Below are 15,513 nucleotides of genomic sequence, written 5' to 3'. Positions count from 1 at the left end.
CTGTTTATTTCTGTTTTTATTTTAATTATGTAAAGCACTTTGAAATGCCTTGCTGCTGAAATGTGCTATACAAATAAAATTTGATTGATTGATTGATTGATATATTTATATAATTCCCATGTAGACAGAAAGCTCATGGTGCTGATGCATGTTCCTCCCGGTCACCTTTGCCTTCTAGCCAAGGGAGATTTAGCGTCTGATAAATATATTTAAATATTGAAGGACTGTTTATTCTTGGTCACTGCCTCTTTGGGACTTAAGTAGGTTTGATTAAATTTTGTATTGTGTTTTGAAAATCTCACAGCTAACCTTGGCATGTAATTAACTTTTCTTTAAAGCTGCTGCTTTTGAAATTAAATTTGTTGGGTTCAGTTTTCAGGTTAAAGAAATAAATCAGGTGAAAAATGAATTAAGGAAAGCTCAGGTAGTATTCGGGAATGAAGTGGTGTATATTTTAAGCTCACTTTTTTGTCACTAAATAACAGTTAAAGAATGTGGAGAAGAAGAAAATTTCTAGCAAAAGAAAAGTTTGATTGTATACATTTGAATAAAAAAAAAGATCAAGATCTTTTGCTTTCATTAAAACTGATTTAAACATGACTGAACTGATCCTTATGAACAAAAGCTACTACTGCACCTACTGCAAATGATTCATGCTGTCTGGGTTTAATTTAACTGCAAAGTTTCTATGGCATTCGTCGAATATTTGTCCTGGAAGATGGATAATAAATTGCTGGATGTACACATTCATCCCCTTGAGTTTTTCCTGGATTTTGCTCGATTTCCTAAAGTGACCGTTCAGACAAGCAGAGACCTCATTTTCTCCCCTGACGATTCTCCTGCCAGGTCTCTCCAGACCGTTAGATTCGATTTCTTCCACATCTTCCGTCCGATCAATGTCTCCCTTCAAAACAAGACCCCTAACCACGATTGCTATGTCAACCATGTCTAACAGTGTACTTGGATCCAAGTGGAGATTTTTTTTCAGGCCTTATTGAGTAAAATAATTGACACTACAGTGGGTCAGAAATGGCAAAATATCTGATAAACAGTGTTAGATGATTGAGAAATACAGTGCTGTCATCCAATGACTCATTTATTTTAATATGTCCTGTTTAAAACATCTTTAAGAATACTTATTTTCATTAACCTAAAATGGTTTAAGAAGCTTGTACAAAAGATTCACATAAAACTAGTAAATGTAAAGTGTCAAAAATGCTCAATTCGTATTGGGTTTTAAGCCCTGGACAAAGCCACAACCTTTTCACAAGTTTTTTTTTTTTTGTTTTTTTTTTTTCTTGCATTAAAAAGTAAATAAAAAAAATCTCTCAAAACACAGCAATGGTTCAATGAAGCACACTAGTCATCATCAACATGAAAACACTTTATTATTAGCTAAACTGTCGCGACACCCGAATATGCTTTTAAACACTCACTTGTAATGTATGAGCAGACTGTTGTAGGGAACTGCATTGACTGCATGAACAACATTTATAGAATCACAACAGAGTGACAGTCTGTCTGCTTTTCAACACCAACAACAAGCTGCTTCAGAAGTGATGCCGAAATGCATCCTGAGTTTGGCCAATCTACTCCACCTGAACCGTAGATACAGATTTGTAAATATAGAGTCAAACAGTATTATTAGAATTTACATTGCAAGACCGAGACGACTGAACCTCATGACATATCGTTCAAACCAAGCATACGATGGTCACCGCATGAGGTGAAAAAAAAAAACATGCATTTGGCAACTTGCCAGTCAAAACAGTGCAATGTAGTAGAGAGCTGCTGACATTACGGTGATTAAATTACAATCCTTGTTGGCACATTGTCTACACCCACTGCAAGATTACACACTGAACCCATACAGAGCACCTTGAAATCTAGACAAAGCCAAATATGTGCTTTACAGAAGTTTCCGCGTTTTCTTTTTTTTTACCTGTATTTGAAGTGCCACAGGTTAAGGTAGCGCAATCCAGAACCCGGGACGGTAAAGAAAAAGAAAGACAAATTAGTGATCAGAAAAATGAATAACTAGACCAGGTATGAGTACGAAATCATTGATGCACAGGATTAAAAGGTAAATTAAAAGATATGTTTTTTGATAGACATGCACACATACATTTACTAAAGGCTAAAAGACACATTTTTGCACTTATGTTTCATTCCACTCAGACAAACAGCTCGTGACTGACTGAGATGATGCCTGGAGGTGTAGAAAAGAAAACAGGTGGTTAACTTAGCCTACACCATCTATATAAAAAAAACAAAAAAACATTTAACAGTTATTTATAAACTGCTTTAAAGTCTTTGACTAAAGGTCTAGCACGACTCTTTTGTGTGCTCTTGTTTTTACTGTGTCAAGTAGCTATTGTTGTCCATTTGTCGGAGACAAAATGAGCTTGGAAATATGAATTTCAAACAACATTCACTCTTATTGTGAAGAGTGAATGTTGTTGCAATACCAAAACAAAGGTCAACAAGATGAAGACGAACAAAAAAAGAGAAATATACAAAAAAAAAATCAGCTTTTCTGCTAAAAGGCTGATGTTCCTTTCTTCCAGTAAGATATTGCTGTAAAAACAGCTTATTTTGATAGGTAATTGAATGCAGTGAGCTGTAGTTCTCAACTGCAGCTTAACTGAATTTCTTTTTTTTGCAGGCAACTTTTCACTTTAATACAAGATTTCTAATATATTGTTGCAATTATTTACCAAAGAAACATAGGCTCTTGAAATGGACTGTAAATACTACCGAGAGAAGACCCAACGTAGTTTTAGTAATTCCGTTACCTTTTCATGATCAGGAATATTTATTCAGTGTACCCACGCTGGTCTTTCCATCCGTGACCACATTTTCATCCTACAAGTGCTGAAAATATTCAAATACACAGCAAGTGTGCACAGAAAAATAAAATAAAATAAAAAATCAATAAGAAATTATAGTTTATCTTCATAACATCACAGCTCTGTGACTATAAGATCACCTTGGTCCTGCCACACAGGAGCAGCCAGCCATCTATATTCCTCCAGATATTGACAAACGGAATTTAAACTGGATGATGTGTGGCAGTAAGACTTTTCAAACAAAATACAGCAAACATTACTGTATATGCGGATGTCCTGCAGAACGTTTACATAAATGATGGTGCAACATTATCAAGCTTCAGGTTGTTGCCACGTATTTCTATTCATGTTTAATTTGAGAGAAACCATTTGTAAGAATACTGGTCAGGAAGTCACAAAATCCAGCCCAAACATCATGGGTTGTATGAATATGATCATTTGTATGCATTTTGTTTGGAACAGCACAGGAGGCATCTTTGTGCAAGACTGTTTTCTTATAAAATGAAGTTTGTACCGCTACAAACTTCATTCTATCCAGGTGAAATTGGTAACAGAACGTTAAATTCAAAGCTAGCAACAGTTCCTATCCTTCTACGCTTCTTCTACGCAATTTCTTTTGTAAGAAAGTGCCCTAATCATATTCTTCATTTCATTTCCGTCACAAATACACAGCAAAATGTTGTCATTGTGTTTCCTCTCGTTTGAAAACCTTATTTGAAACACTGCAAAGGTGAAATCCAACTGAAGCATAAATAGGTAGAAACTTTTCTACTGCTTCAGTCTGTTAAAATAGCTCTTAAAATAAACCCAACTGCTCAAAGCAATGATGTAAAGACAAATATGACTACAATACCTATGAGCACACAATTCTCTACGAGCTACACACATGGAGCTACGCCAGGCTTTTGGTTATTCTTGAAATGCCTGTTGAGCAGAAATCACTTTGCATCAGATGCTTCTCTCATATTTTATGTCTACTTCAGATATGAAAAAAAGACAGGACAGGATTCCCCATGTATCGTAAAAATTGGACTTAACAAATGTGCCAGAAGATTACTATTTTCATCCATTCATCTATTCTGTAGTGCCAGTTATTAGCATTTGTTTGCCAATTGCTCCTGCTGCTAGTGTGGTGGAGCTCAGGGATGAAGGCATAGGGGGAGGAGTGGTGATGCAGAAGCTTGGCTGGAGACCGAGGTTCCAAGGAGGAGTTTTGTGGAAATAGGCAGAGCTTTGCATAAACATGCTAATTAAAGCAATATTTCAAAGCAACACTCAGGCATAACAGAACTTTAGGATGCATCTCTTCTTGTCCGTCACTTTTTAGCCTAGCTGTGTGAAACCTTTTTCAGAACATTGTGTTATAACCTCTGCATCGATGTCCTGTTTCGTCTCTTGACCTTTTCATAAACAATGAATTCAGATACTTTTTTGGCCAACCATTCACTATTTAAGTTGTCCCCAAATTATCCAAGATTATTAATCTGTTCTTAAACTTACCTTAAATTTATAAAAATTAAAGTAAGCCGATTATTAAAGCTACAGTTATTAACTGCAGAGATAATTGCCTTGACAATGTTTTTGATGGAAACCTGAATGCTGTCACAATGGTTTTGATCCTTCAGCATTTATTGCCAACAACTACATCACCACTAGTCCAGAAAATATCAAAAGCAAAAATGATTAATCATTTGTGAGGCATGTATTTAAATAATAATATCCATAGAATATCTTGTTCCTCAAACAATTTCTCAATCTGAGTTGCAGGAACAAAGAGTGCTTTTTCTTATCGAGAACGGGTGCTGATATTAAGGAGTTTGATGTGATAAAACAAGTGACAACTTGGATGAAAGGATCCAAGCTAAATTATATTCAGTGTCACACTTCTTGAATTCTTTCCCCCCTTAGCACATCCTGCTTTAATATTGCTGTCTATTAACCACTATCGGAACTTGCACTTGTCACGTTAAGGTAAAACGTCAGAGAGAAACGTAAAACCTAAACAAAATGGCAACAAAATGTCTTGAATGTAATCTTTTGAGCAAAGGGTAGAATATAAATCCACACAGAATGGGCCCAGTTTAATGAGCCAACATCATCTATGATAGAGAACACGAAATCAAAAGCCTAATGTTTAAACATTGTTACTTCTAACAGCTAGTGCAATATAATGTGAAGGCCTCAGGCTGCTCAAAGCAGTGGCAAACTCACGCACAACAGGAGGCTGGGTGTTGTTGATGTGTGCAGCTTCATGTTCTTTCACCCCATCAATGTTAATGTGAACTCTTGCCTCCTCCACTCCCTCTTTCTACCACTGATAACTCACCATTAGGGAGCTGGCAGATGTGATCAGATGTTGCTGTACCGACTCATTTCCTGTGGGAATCAATGGTAACATTTAATCAAATGGCTGGAAGCTAATGGTCTTAGTGGAATCTGGGGTGGGACCAGGGCACACACTGACTCAGTTCAACGTCAGACAGGAGGACAACTGGGAGTGGATGTCATTTAGGGCAGTAATCTTTGGATAAGCAAGAACCATACTCACATTTTTGTTTCCATTGCCATAGAATTACTTATTCCAGCACCACAATGGCAGAAATTGCAAAACTGCAGATCAAACTTGCATGAAGATTGTGACCAAAACATGGGTGAAAACTGTTGATTTCTGTTTAAGAAATCAGTTTATTCCATTCCATATTATCCTGAAGTCATAAGATAAAGTTCTTAAAATATTGAGTTGAGCAACAGTAGCTACACTTCCCTTAAACAGATGACAAAAATAAATTTGCTTGTTGAAAACACAGCAATTAAACAAAAAAACCAAACAAAAACAAAACAAACAAACAAAAAAAAACAGTTTTTGCGCCAGGATAAGGTAAATTTATTTAGTAAAACTGCAATGGAAACACTTTATTCGCATAACATGAGTTATGTGATGAACAGCCGGATGCTACTACTGGCGAAAACAAGATGATGACATGACGTAGTAGGAGGAGGATCGTTCTTTTTTAGAACAATGTGAAGCTGGCGCCATTAGAGCTCTCACAGCATTGCAGTTCATAAAAAGTTGCGTCATTGAAACGCATTGAATCCATAGCTTTTATGTAAAATCGCTGACTACAATTTCCCCAAGCATACTTAGCTGCTGCCAAGTATATGACACCAACGTCTCCTCTGATGGATGATAGATGAGCTCTTGCCCCATTGCTGAATTATGACTATATCACATGTAAATGTTTGCATCTGTTGGTGCCATGATTCCAAAAGACTCATCTTTTAGATGAACAAGCTTATTCATGGGTGATTTTAATTAATTTTTTTATTTAATGGGAAAACCACTGTTGCAAAATTGTGTTTTTGGTAACATTAGCAGAATGTAGGCAAAGATTTGCACATATTTGAAATGGAAATGCAGCCAGTAACAGATGTCATGTTCCCATCATTATTACTACTGTATTTTTCCTTCTCCTTCTGCTGTGCCTTTATGGCTCCACCTGCTTATCTCCAGGCACTTTACTTTCAATATCTAACTCGCAGCATTTCAATGAGCATCTGCTGACAAGAATGTAATGTGTTTACACCAAAACTTCACTGTGGAGACACTGGATTAAAATGAAAAAAAAAAAAAGAGAATTTATGTTACACATCCTAAAACTTACACAAATATATATATATATATATATATATTTGTGTAAGGAGCAGGGATTATTGATAAGTACATAGATTACCAGACATTTCACAGAAAGGAATTCAGATTTGTAAACCAATTACAGCATTATCTGCAATGTTCTCAATATATAGTATATAAACCAAAAGACACTTATAAGGAAGTACCCAATATATTTGCTATGCAATGAGGTTCAGTGTTATGACTAAAATATTTTCAAATGGGTGTTTCAAAATTAATTTCAAAATGGGAGCAAAATGTTAAAACTAAATTTTAGCATCAGTTTGTCTTTACACTAAAGCAGCCCAATCCCACAGTGATTCATCCTATAGCGCCAAGTCAAGTCAATCACCACTGATAATCAACCTGGTCCACCTTTACTCGGATAACAGTTGTAATACTGATCAGGTTTCCAGTTTTAATGTAAAATCTGTCTGCACTACATCTGCATTTTTTAATAGGTGACATTCACATGAAGAAAAACAAAGTAAATACATTGAAACAAATATTACTGACTGATATTGCTTTGCTTAACTGATTAACTGTGTAAATTAGTTTTGCCTGTTTAAATTTAATAGGGTCTGTTCTGCTGGCTTGTTAGGTCTTTTTTTGAAAAATAAAATTACTGCATAACGAGATTACTCAGTGTGTTCTGAATCTAAGTGAGGTTAATTAATGTGAAAGATGGAGGCACAAGTCCTAGCACTGATCCGTATTCTAAAAAGGGTATATTTGGGCTAATTTCCTTTCTAAAAATCAGTGAACGATTTCACTGATTTTCTGATCAAATTTGATCAGAATTTGATATTGCCTAAAATTCTGATAAAAATAAGCTCTCCATAGTACTAGGCAAGACATATTTACAAGTTAAAAAAAAGTTAAATAAGCAACAGGAAGCTCTGGTACAGCTATTCAGACTGATACATAGTTGCAGTTTAAATAAACTGCCCAGATCAGGAGGATGAAATTGATGTTATTTAGTCTGGAGCAGATCAACTATGACGCTGCGTGGATCAAGGCAGGCAGTTCAATATGTGGTGAACTGCCTGCCTTAATCCGCACTCTCACTTATTCATGACTTTTATAAAAAAAAAAAAAAAGAACTAAATCATTCGCAAGCAATATTGCCTGTGAAGAAACATAAATTGATAAGCAGCAGAACACCACATCAGGTGAGAATGAACACCTGACCTGATGCGTAGCTGTGCATCGAGGGGGTCAAAGTATCTTATAAAGTGATATTTCATCCCGTTTGTCTTTGCCTCTGAAAAGTCAAGAAGTAAATGAAAACAAAAACAAGTAGAGAGAAACTTGACTCTGCCACCATCAAGGTTGTAAACAAGGCTAAGCAGAATAGAATTAAATTGAAATATAAAAGAAGTGTTATTGTGCTGTTCTTGAACATAAATCAAGGACTACATAGTCAAATTATTTATTTGAATAAATGATGGGAAATGATTTTTCATCGTCATGACTGTACAAAAGATTATTCTTATGACATCATACTTCGAAATGCTCTTTGTTGTAAACACTTATGTGTTTGGATTACCTGAAATAAAGCAGCTATACAAGATAAACTGTACACCCATGCTGGAAAAGAAAGAAAAGAAAAAAAAAAAAGGAGGAGAAGGCGTGGAAAACCAAAATCTGTTTTAAGTTAAACGAAACAAATGAAAGCAAATATAAAGTTGGGATACAAGTCTCATGTAAAGCATTCACAAGTTGAATTTCCAGTTCAGCATTTACCAGCTGCTTTTATTAACGGATCAAAAGGATAAAATATATTTTTAATCAAAAAGCCTAAGGTGCTGTTGTGACTTAATGTAGTCAACAGAAAGGTTTGATTGTTTTTGTGAATAATATTTTATATTTCAGAGATAAGTTGTGTTCAAGACACACATAAAGAGCTATGCTGTTTGAGAACATCAGCCATCACCCAAGAATTAGCAAGGCAGTATTTTAAAGCAATAAGACTGAAAGCTATTTGCTCATTATTTTTGTGATTATAGGGCGGTGAACCACTTGCCAATTTTGATGTAAATGACTAATTGTATTAATAATTGCCTTTGGCATTAATTAAGTTAACCAGATGCACCAAACCTATTGTTGCACAACAATGAAAAAAGACAAGAAAACGACAACCTTTAAGCTCAAACCATCAAACAACCAATCAGCACCCAATCGGTTTCTCCTGTCAAGAGCTACTTCTCAGACGTTTATGGTTGTTATCTATACTTTGCTTCATGTGGAGTTTAGCAATACACAAAAATGAAGTAAGCAGTGTGTTGAAAGGTCAGCCTGCTGTATTAATGCTGATACCAGGGGACATATTTAAGATGAGAAGCTGTTACTGTGATGCTGCGCTTGCTGTGAAAAGGTTTGGATCCTAATTTGTCATGCTAATTTAGCTCTATTCCCACAGTGAAAACCCCAGTGGAGTCAGACATGAAGAAATGTGCGTGTCTGTAGGTGGGTGGGTGAGTGTGTATAACAGACGGAGAACACTGCAGGTGTTAAGTGTTAATACTGAACTTGATGCGTAAAGACTTTGATCATTTACACATGAGCTGCTGTATAAAAGGAGGCAAGTATAATAGTCTAATGTAAATGCTTTTATCACAATTTTTGCTTTGAAAGGTTTACAATCCAGCATCAGAATGCTGAAGTCCTCATGAGAGAAGATGGACTGACTGATATCATGGGGAATCAAGTGTCTTCTGAAACCTACGTAAAAGATTGACAGGTTCTTTAAAAACCTAATTGTAAATAATTGCAACCATGTGCCATCCTGAGATTTAAATTATTTGCCAGAAGCCATGGACCATGCCACAGTAAATATTCAGTTTGCGTTTGAACGTTGCTCAGTTCATGATGCCGCAGGAAACGAATGACTGAAGCAACTTCTTCAGGATTTATAGTCACACATCCTCCTCCTCTGACTATTTACAGGTTTTACAGACATGTGAAATCGCCAAACAGTTCTGAATAGCTACCATAATATTGTTCCAAGTTGAAAGTTAAGTTCTTAGTCAAATGATTACATTTTCTGATCATTTAAAAACAGACCAATTTGTTGCTTAGTAAGTTATAATTCTTACCTACAAATAATAAAGCCATTCTACTTGTAGAAATAACTCACAGGAAGCTGGACCGTTTTGAAAAAAAAAGGTTACATGTCCTGCTACATTTGGCTTAGGACGTATGGATCAATAATAGCTTGATGCATGAATTAACGCAGTGTTTACAATAAACTGCCAGGAACAATTGTGTTCTTCTGGGGGATGTACCCGGGACAAAAGAACATATTCATAATGTGAAGAGACGCAGCTGCTTTTACAGCATGAGAAACACTGTGAAGTACATGATCAACAACAAACATAAGGGAGCACTTGAGCTCACTGTTGCCCCGTGTTTGACTGGCAACATGTCCGAGGTGTAACCCGCCTGTTGCCCAGTGACTTCTATGGACACACGCATTATCATACAAAGATAAGCTGACCTAGACAATGGCTGGATGAGAAAAATATCATGAAGGGTAAGGCCAATCTTGGTCATTGGAAATTGGACACTGGCAATATAAGAGATAAGACAACTGACAGTTAAAGAAGCTAAATCCCACAACATAGAAACAGTAAAAAGTTTACTGAAATAGCAGTAATTTAGTCTGACCGGGGGAGGGGGGGTAGCTCTACCTCACTTTGAAAGCCCATACTTATTTGCCAACTGGCACATGTGAAACAGAACTCATCTGTGAGACTATATGATCCGTAGTTTCAGCCCGACTCAACCATCTTCGTCTCCTGTACAGTGACCAGATCTATAGTGGTGCTGCTAGAGAAATCCAAACTGAACACAATCTGACTCAGAGGAAAAAAGAACATATCACTTTAGTTGATATGTTCTATCATATGTTCTACCATATCCATGATAGAACATATCTAACAAGATAGAAGTGATTTGTTCTAACAAATCACTTTAGTTGCAAAGAACTCAACATAATTTGCAATTATTTCCACACAAACCTCTTCATGTTTTTATAGTTTTTTTTGTTTTAAACAAATCACCAAGTTCAGTGTTCGTCTCTCACCAAAACCCAATCAATAAATAACCAAACCCCTTATTAATGTGCCCCCCGCCCCCATACTTCTTATTGCTATTATTCCATCTTGTATTTGACCAAGATATAATTGGTGTAAGTGCCCTGATCTAACATAACTTACTAATTGACCAAAAAAAAGTCAAACTTTTACTGAAACATTACTTGAGTATGAAAAAGTATCTACGGTGTTTGTCTTAGCAAGATTAACTTAAAGATTAATAGATTTGTATGCAAATTAAGTATTTAATAGGGAAACACTTGCGCAGGTCCAAAGGTGATAATTCTTAAGTCCTATAACACTGTCTCCACTCTAACTTCTATTCATTCTCAACCATTGCAATAGAAATTCAAACATGGTGTGCAAAGGTGAAAATTTGATTGGTTTGCATTTTTGTTGTTTATAGTTCTTGACAATGGACTTGTTGATGTGCTTTGGATCATCTTCCTGCTATATATCCAAAATGCATTACATCTTAAGGTGGCCGAATATTCTTCATACAGTCGTTCTAGTGAGGAGCATAATATGTAACTTCAATTATGACAAATCTTCTTGCTCTTGAAGGAGCAAAGCAGTCTCAGACCATCATATTATCAAAAGAATGTTATTTTTTTTCTAGAATGCCGTCTTATTATACTAGATGGAATGGAAATTGCAAATCCAACCAAACATTTCAATTTTGTCTCAGCAGTACCATGAACATTTTTGAGAGTATTATTTTTTTTTTTTTGGGAGAATGGCCCCAAAATTGTGTTCTTTTTGGTCAGCCGTCTTTATCCTTGCAACTATCCAATGATGGCTTTTGCTAGCCCTTGTTTTATTGTTTAATGAAGATATCTGCAGTGGTTTATATTGTATTCTTTGTTCTTTAGTGACCGGTATGGATGAGTCATTAATGCACTAACCCAGATTCACACTGCACGAGTCTCCGTTCTGCTGCCAATCCCACAAGTGCTCCATTAAGAATGTGTAGGAAATTAGCCTGCAAGAATAATGAGTAGTGCCACAAAATACAATTTGCGACAGACTGGCGACCTGTCCAGGGTGTACCCCGCCTCTCACCTGAAACGTAAGCTGGAGATAGGCACCAGCAACCCCTCCCGACCATACTAAGGGACAAGGGTGCAAGAAAATGGATGGATGTATGGACAAAATACAATGGTTTTCAACTTCCAAAACAAATAATTTCCCCCTTCATTGATCTCACTTCATCTACCCTGACCAATACTCCTACTGCACCTTCAGTGAGAGCTTTTTTTTTGATGCCAGACTTCAATCCACATGTGTTTACATAGCCATAAATGATAAATGAAACATGCTGGCAGCATATGCATAAATATACCCAGAGGTGTCAAGTGAAGTAAAAATATTCCATTACTGTACCTAAATAGATTATTCATATATGTACCTTGAGTGTTTATTTTCTGATGACTTCCCCCCTACAGTTTAAGATAAATATCTATACTTTCTACATTTTTACAAATGCCTCAGCACTTTCATCGTGGAAGAATAATGACAAGACGTTATACCAAAACTGGAAAAATCCACAATACAGACTGTAGGTCACAGTGGCAGTAGCACACCAATTCATTTGGCGCATAAGAAAAAACATGAATGAAGACATTAAACTGAGTAACCCGAGTAACATTGCAAAGAAAGTAGGAACAAATTTGGACATACAAATCATTCCCCAAACCATTGCCTTGTTTAAAAGATTTGTTCCATGTTGTCAGATCAAAGAACAATATACTTTTGTGACTGAGCTAATTTATGATTTAGCATGGTGGATAATCACTTTTTCTGACAGAGTCTGGTTGCCTGAGATAGCCATTTCCATTAGCAATCATTTGAAAAGTGCGTGCATTTATTTTGGTCATAAATTTGATTAAAATTTAATCCATAATATGAAACATTCAAGTTTAAATATAAAGAAAAACTAGAACAGATCTGCAAATTTTATACAGACTAAGGCTTGATAATGCTTCTGCAAACTGTTTCTGCATTGTGGTACAAAAACAAAGGTGTTTTTTTTTCCTTGTAATTGATTTGCTCTAAAAAGTACAGAAAACTCCAGTAATGTTTTCTTTTTATGCTTTAGCAGCTGGCTTTGTGGTTGAAAGAAAGTGTGTACCTGTGTGATTAAAGCTGAGTGTAGCATAGGATAATATTTGAGATGGAAGCAGCTGTGCGGAGTATCAAAAAGGAAATAAAGTATTCATATTAAATAGCAACTGTCTATGCTGTTTTAAAAAGGAGACCGTTTATGTATACTAGCTACATTTAGGGAAAAGCCAGGAACAGTGAGGGTCAAATGTGCAAATCAGTTTCTATCTCCAAGTTCAAAAGTAGGCCTGGAGTGATATGGGCATCACAGCTGCTATGAGACAATACAAAATGTGTTTGCAGTTAGTTTCCTTTCTGTTGTGGGTCTAAAATGTTGGAGAACATACAATGCCTAGGTGCAAAAAAAAAAAAAAAAAAAAAGTGCCAGCTTGGATTTAACAACGCAAATAGCTTTATGCCTCCTATTGGATAATTAGAGCATGGGTACTTGTATTCCAGCTGGCAACAATTTATTTAACCCCAGCTAATGCAATCAGCTTCCCATTTTCTATAACACTGTGTAGAAAGTCATTTTGTGTTGTTGCGGAAAATATGTTGGTTTGTTTAAGAAAGGCCAAACCACTGACACACATTAAACAGTGAAAACATCTAAGGACATTGCAAAAACTGCTAAAAAATTGGGTAAGGAACTCACCAAAGCAATATTAAACTGATGAAAACGGAGAGCCATCATCTTTGAGGATGGAATGTAGATGAAAAAAAAACAAAAAAAAAACGTAATGTCAGCCACTCTGGGTTACATTTAGTTGTAAAAGCAAGGGAAAATGAACTATGCAAAGGAAACTCAAGGAACTGAGAATGAATAGCAGTGTAGCTACAAGAAAAACTAAAATCTTTGAGGCTAACGGGATAAAAAAGGCCTTCAGTTTGATAGGGAGTATGAAGATTGGACTCTGGAACAGGGCTGTAATCAAAGCTAAAGACGGTGCAATGCAAGTGTTATTTTTTTATTTTGGTGGACACTCTTGCCAAGCAGTGCAGATAGAAAGAAACAACTTAAATCAGAGTGATGGAGAATGATTCAACAACATGAGTTAAAAAGGAAAAGGAGGCGACAACAACAGGTGATAAGCAAGTCAAATAGAGGAAGAAGTGGCATTTGGTGCAAACTAATGAAGAAGGTTACAATAAGAGACAAAAGCCAAGAACTGAGATAGTCAAGGGAATTTTAAGCACGGGTCTTTTTTTGTGTACATTTTTACTGTTGTATGGGAAACAGGACATCATGAAAAGCAGCACCCAATAAGTTGTTGGTTTCAGTAGAACAGCAGCAAACGGCACTAAATGAATGAACAAATTTACATCTGCACACATCTGCCAAGAAACCAATGTTTGTAGGCTAAAATTCACATTTAACAGTTATACTAAAACTGTACAAATTTAAACACATTCAAAAACACAAAGTGGCAAATCATAATACACGTTTAGCCATGTGGACAACTAAAGGCAACATATTAATGGGATGTGAAAGCCTGACAGTCTCTCTGTGGAGCACTCTTCCTGACACCTCAGCATGTGTCTTGATTTAAGCAGAGAAAAAGCTCATCATGTTCACCGTTGTCAATTCTTGTTCCAGCACTCAGCCTGAAGTGTTGTAGAGTGTTCAGACTATTTAACTGAAAGCCAAGCATACCAAGTAACAGCTCCAACATCAAATACAGATACATTTCATTTTAGAGTAGACTCTCTTACATTCAGTCATTTATGTTGAGATACAAGTAGAAAGGAAAATGCAGGGGTAATGAATTCAAAATGAATTCCCTTTTTTCTGTTTATCATGTTGCCCGGCTGCTACAGGTTTAATTCCCGTTTCCTGCAGCACTTCCTTGTCATCTTCAAACACCCTTGTGGGCCACATGAATCACACACTCCAAATGTATGTACTCTCTGGAAAAAGTTGTGCCATAATAAGTCCTACGACTCTAATGTGATCAATCCAAATGGATGTACATATAACTCTAAGACTCTAAGGAGCAAAACGAGGTGCAAGATGGCAAAGTGATTCAAACAGATCTGAAGCTTTACACTGAAGCCAAGAGCCCAGTCAACTCTGCTGAAACAGTCACCTGCACCATCACCCGCTAGTGTTGTTTTCCTCTGTCACACAATGCTGCCGTACACAGAGACCTCTAGCAGCTCATCCCCTACACTCATCAGCAACGTGGAGTGAAGACAGCGCTACTGTCACACAGGGTGAAGTCTGGGGCTTCACGGCGGCTGCTGCTGCTGCTGCTGCATACTTTTCTGCCTTGTCAGATGTTTTCAGGGAAGAAAGATACTCCTACCTTCTTAGATCCAGTTAGCGTCAGACGGAGAAACGCACATTTAAACATCCACTGTAGTTATTTCCCTCTGAACTTACGCAGAAAAAAAACCCTGTCAAGTCATTTAAGAAGACAATAATTAAACGATCCCTTGCCTTGAAATCCAAAGAGGAAAGCGATCCCGGTGAGCCAAGCCGTGGGTATCCAGAAGTAAAGCATGGTATCCGGTTCTCAGGGTCAGTTGCTCCGCGCTCTTCCAGACGAAGCTCCGTCTCCAGCTGCAAGTTTCCAGAAGAGAGCGCGCTGCAGGTGAAGCCGAGCGGAGGAAGGAATCCTTAGTCTGAGGAGAGCTGATGAAAGCTGGAAACCCGATCACTGCTTTGACTGCTACTCTCACACGGAGAGTAGCGACCCCTGCTGAAGAGCGCACCGAGAGAAGGATAAGTTCCGTGTTGCACGGGGAGGGAGGATGAGGTGTGGGTGAGGGGGCGAGGTGGAGGGATTCCCTC

At 37.0% G+C, this 15,513-nt stretch overlaps 1 protein-coding gene across 2 annotated transcripts in view; it reads right to left on the bottom strand.

The window, feature by feature from the left end:
- The window catches only part of lsamp (limbic system associated membrane protein), a 761,955-nt gene that overhangs the window by 332,917 nt on the left and 413,525 nt on the right, over nt 1-15,513 (bottom strand). Inside the window, exon 1 of one of the 2 annotated variants that reach the window (XM_008426059.2) lies at nt 15,160-15,380. The exons of the other annotated variant lie outside the window; for it this stretch is intronic. Coding sequence (XP_008424281.1) covers nt 15,160-15,223 — 64 coding nt within the window. The 5' untranslated portion in view covers nt 15,224-15,380. Of the gene's footprint in view, nt 1-15,159; nt 15,381-15,513 lie in introns of those variants that run through there. 2 annotated transcript variants of the gene reach the window in all.

The sequence above is a fragment of the Poecilia reticulata genome, linkage group LG13 (assembly GCF_000633615.1).
Source record: "Poecilia reticulata strain Guanapo linkage group LG13, Guppy_female_1.0+MT, whole genome shotgun sequence".
In the NCBI taxonomy this organism is placed as follows: Eukaryota; Metazoa; Chordata; class Actinopteri; order Cyprinodontiformes; family Poeciliidae; genus Poecilia; species Poecilia reticulata.
This window is presented reverse-complemented; position numbering and strand designations above follow the sequence as displayed.